The sequence below is a fragment of the Myotis brandtii genome, unplaced genomic scaffold, assembly GCF_000412655.1.
Source record: "Myotis brandtii unplaced genomic scaffold, ASM41265v1 scaffold317, whole genome shotgun sequence".
NCBI lineage: Eukaryota > Metazoa > Chordata > Mammalia > Chiroptera > Vespertilionidae > Myotis > Myotis brandtii.
In genome coordinates, this window is record NW_005362155.1 from 1,524,243 (window position 1) to 1,526,867 (window position 2,625).

The window sequence follows — 2,625 nt, forward strand, 5'->3', positions numbered from 1 at the left end:
TGCACAAATTTTTGTGCCCCGGGCCTCTAGTCCTATATAATAAAAGCCTAATATGCTAAGTGTTCAGTCAACTGGTCAGCCATTCAACCAATCAAAGCGTAATATGCTAATGATATGCTAAGGTCGCTCAACTGCTCACTATGATGTGCACTGACCACCAGAGGGCAGACTGTCCAACCAGTAGGTTAGCTTGCTGCTGGGGCCTGGCCTATCTGGACTGAGCAAAACGGGCCGGACATGCCCTGGAGCCCTCCCGAGGTCCCTCCCCGGCTGGTCAACCTCCTGCGTCTCTCCCCAGCCCTGATCGTGCACCGGTGGGGTCCCTTGGCCTGGCCTGCGCCCTCTTGCAATCTGAGACCCCTCATGTTGGAGAGCCGGTTTTGGCCCGATCCTGCAGTCCAAGCTGAGGGACCCCACTGGTGCATGAATTCATGCACCAGGCCTCTAGTAATATATAAATTGATTAATAAATAAATAACAGCATGATATAACAACAAAGACATGATATAAAAACTACATTGATAAAACAGTCACTGATAAGATGATTAAACTCATCTGACACCGAGGCCAGTGTCAGACGGGAACAAATCAATTCTTGGAATCAGAACAACCTCTCCTCTGCAGATCCTGTTAATACAGTGGTTCTCAACCTTGGCTGCACATTAGAATCACCTGGGAATCTTTTTAAAATCCTGATTTCTGGGCCTCATCCTCTGGAAATTCTGTTTCTTTGTTACTAATGTTGTGGCCCCACCCCATAACAAAGAAACAGAATTTCTGGAGGATGAGGCCCAGAAATCAGGATTTTAAAAAGATTCCCAGGTGATTCTAATGTGCAGCCAAGGTTGAGAACCACTGCTAATACTTCAGCTTTGATTATGTTAGGTCACAATCTTTTGATAATGAATCTAGTACCATTACAAAGACCCCATTTACTATTAAGATTTTACAGTAGCATGATGATTGCACCTACTTTCAATTCTAATTTACGACATGGCATTACCAAAGGAGTAATACTTTTAAGAAATTCAATGGGAAAATTTTCCTTTTCGGCATCATCCGTTGAATCTAGTATTATTGTCGATTACACTGTCGTCCCTGAGTTTTGTTTTGTTTTTAAAGTCATTAGTACTCTCAAGTGTTTATTTTTTAATATAGTTTTATTAATGTCAGAGAGGTAGGAAGAGGGAGAGAGAGATAGAAACATCCACTGAGCCAAACTGGCTAGGCTTGTCTCTGAGTCTTCATGCAATATCCGTTCCTCAGCCTTTCTCACCATGTGGGAAAAGAATAGGATATGTCATTGCATCTAATGTAGGAAACAGGATACTGATTTGTTTCATTTTAGTGGCATTCGGATTATTGGGATCTGGTTTACAATGAATGAGCAAATCCCTTTCAAAAGGAGGTCCTCCATCTTTGTTTCTGAATATGATGGCAACTTTGGTTACACGGGGATAATTATATCTACCTGGATCACTATTACGATCATATTTAATCGCTACTGTTACTTTCATGCAATGACGCTGCCGCTTTCTTTCGCTTCAAAATGTCAACAAAAACAACCAAATTCACGATCGACAATGACAGATCAAAACACATGCGTGCAATTGGCGCCAGCTTTGAGAGCTTTACATGTATTGCGCATGCACAAGTCAACCTAGCCTTTTATAGATATAGAACAAATTTGCTTAATTAGACCTGCTTTCTGATGTAGCTAAACTTTTTCCAGCCCAGTGAAGCACCCCAACTTCTCTTTCAGGTAATTGTCAGCACACAGCAAGTAATGAAGCACATTATTATTGTAGATCACACAGGAAGAACAAAGGGTAATATATTTAACTGCAGCAGTGTTTGACTAAATTCTGTGCAGTGAGAAAACCTGAAGTCATTTTCAAGGTTCACCATTTCTTACTTCTTTTCAGTGGGGTCAAGTTTCTAAGCTTTCTAAGTTTCCCTTTTCCGGCTAATGAAAAGAAAATAGGATTCCACCGAGTCTCCTATCTACCTACTCCAGGACTTCTGTGAGGATCAGTTGAGATCAGGCACAGGAAAATGCTTCACAGACATTTGGTTCAAGTATAAACTTGGCTATAAAGCAAGTCAGGTTCCTGGGCTGAAGAAATTGCAAGGAGGCTAGTCGTCGCTAGGGAGAGGAAGCCAGGCGTTGCTATGTGACATCATTACCCAGGTGGTCGGACACTTAACATATTAGCCTTTTATATAGATAGATGGGTCAACAAAAAAGGGGTGGGGGTGGGGAGGCCTGCAATTCCCAGAAGTGAGACTTGAACACCGGTGTGTAAGCCCCTGGTCTTTTCGCACACGTGCCCTTCAGTGTGTTCAACAGTCGTGCTCACCTGCACCTGCCCTCAGCGCCCGCTGGCAGGTGTTTCCATTTGCGAGTGGGAGGGTCTGTGCATCTGCCAGGCTGCGGTAGAAGGGGACCTGGGGCCAGCGCCCGCTGACGTGTGCTTGGTTTTAGGGGAGACCCTGTGGAACCATCCCAGCAGCTTCAGAAGGAACGCTTCCATCCTAAGCCCGTTACTCCAGGTGCCTGACCTGGATGCCGACGGGGCCCCAGATCTGCTGGTTCTCACCCAAGAGGACAAGGAGGTACAGCCT

General features: G+C 44.6%; 1 protein-coding gene across 3 annotated transcripts in view; it reads left to right on the forward strand.

The window, feature by feature from the left end:
- Positions 1-2,625, forward strand: part of FAM234A (family with sequence similarity 234, member A) — a 25,704-nt gene that overhangs the window by 19,086 nt on the left and 3,993 nt on the right. For all 3 annotated transcript variants that reach the window (XM_014543006.1, XM_005870348.2, XM_005870349.2), the window contains one exon: positions 2,486-2,616. In XM_014543006.1, the coding sequence (XP_014398492.1) occupies positions 2,486-2,616 (131 nt within the window). The remainder of the gene's footprint in view (positions 1-2,485; positions 2,617-2,625) is intronic.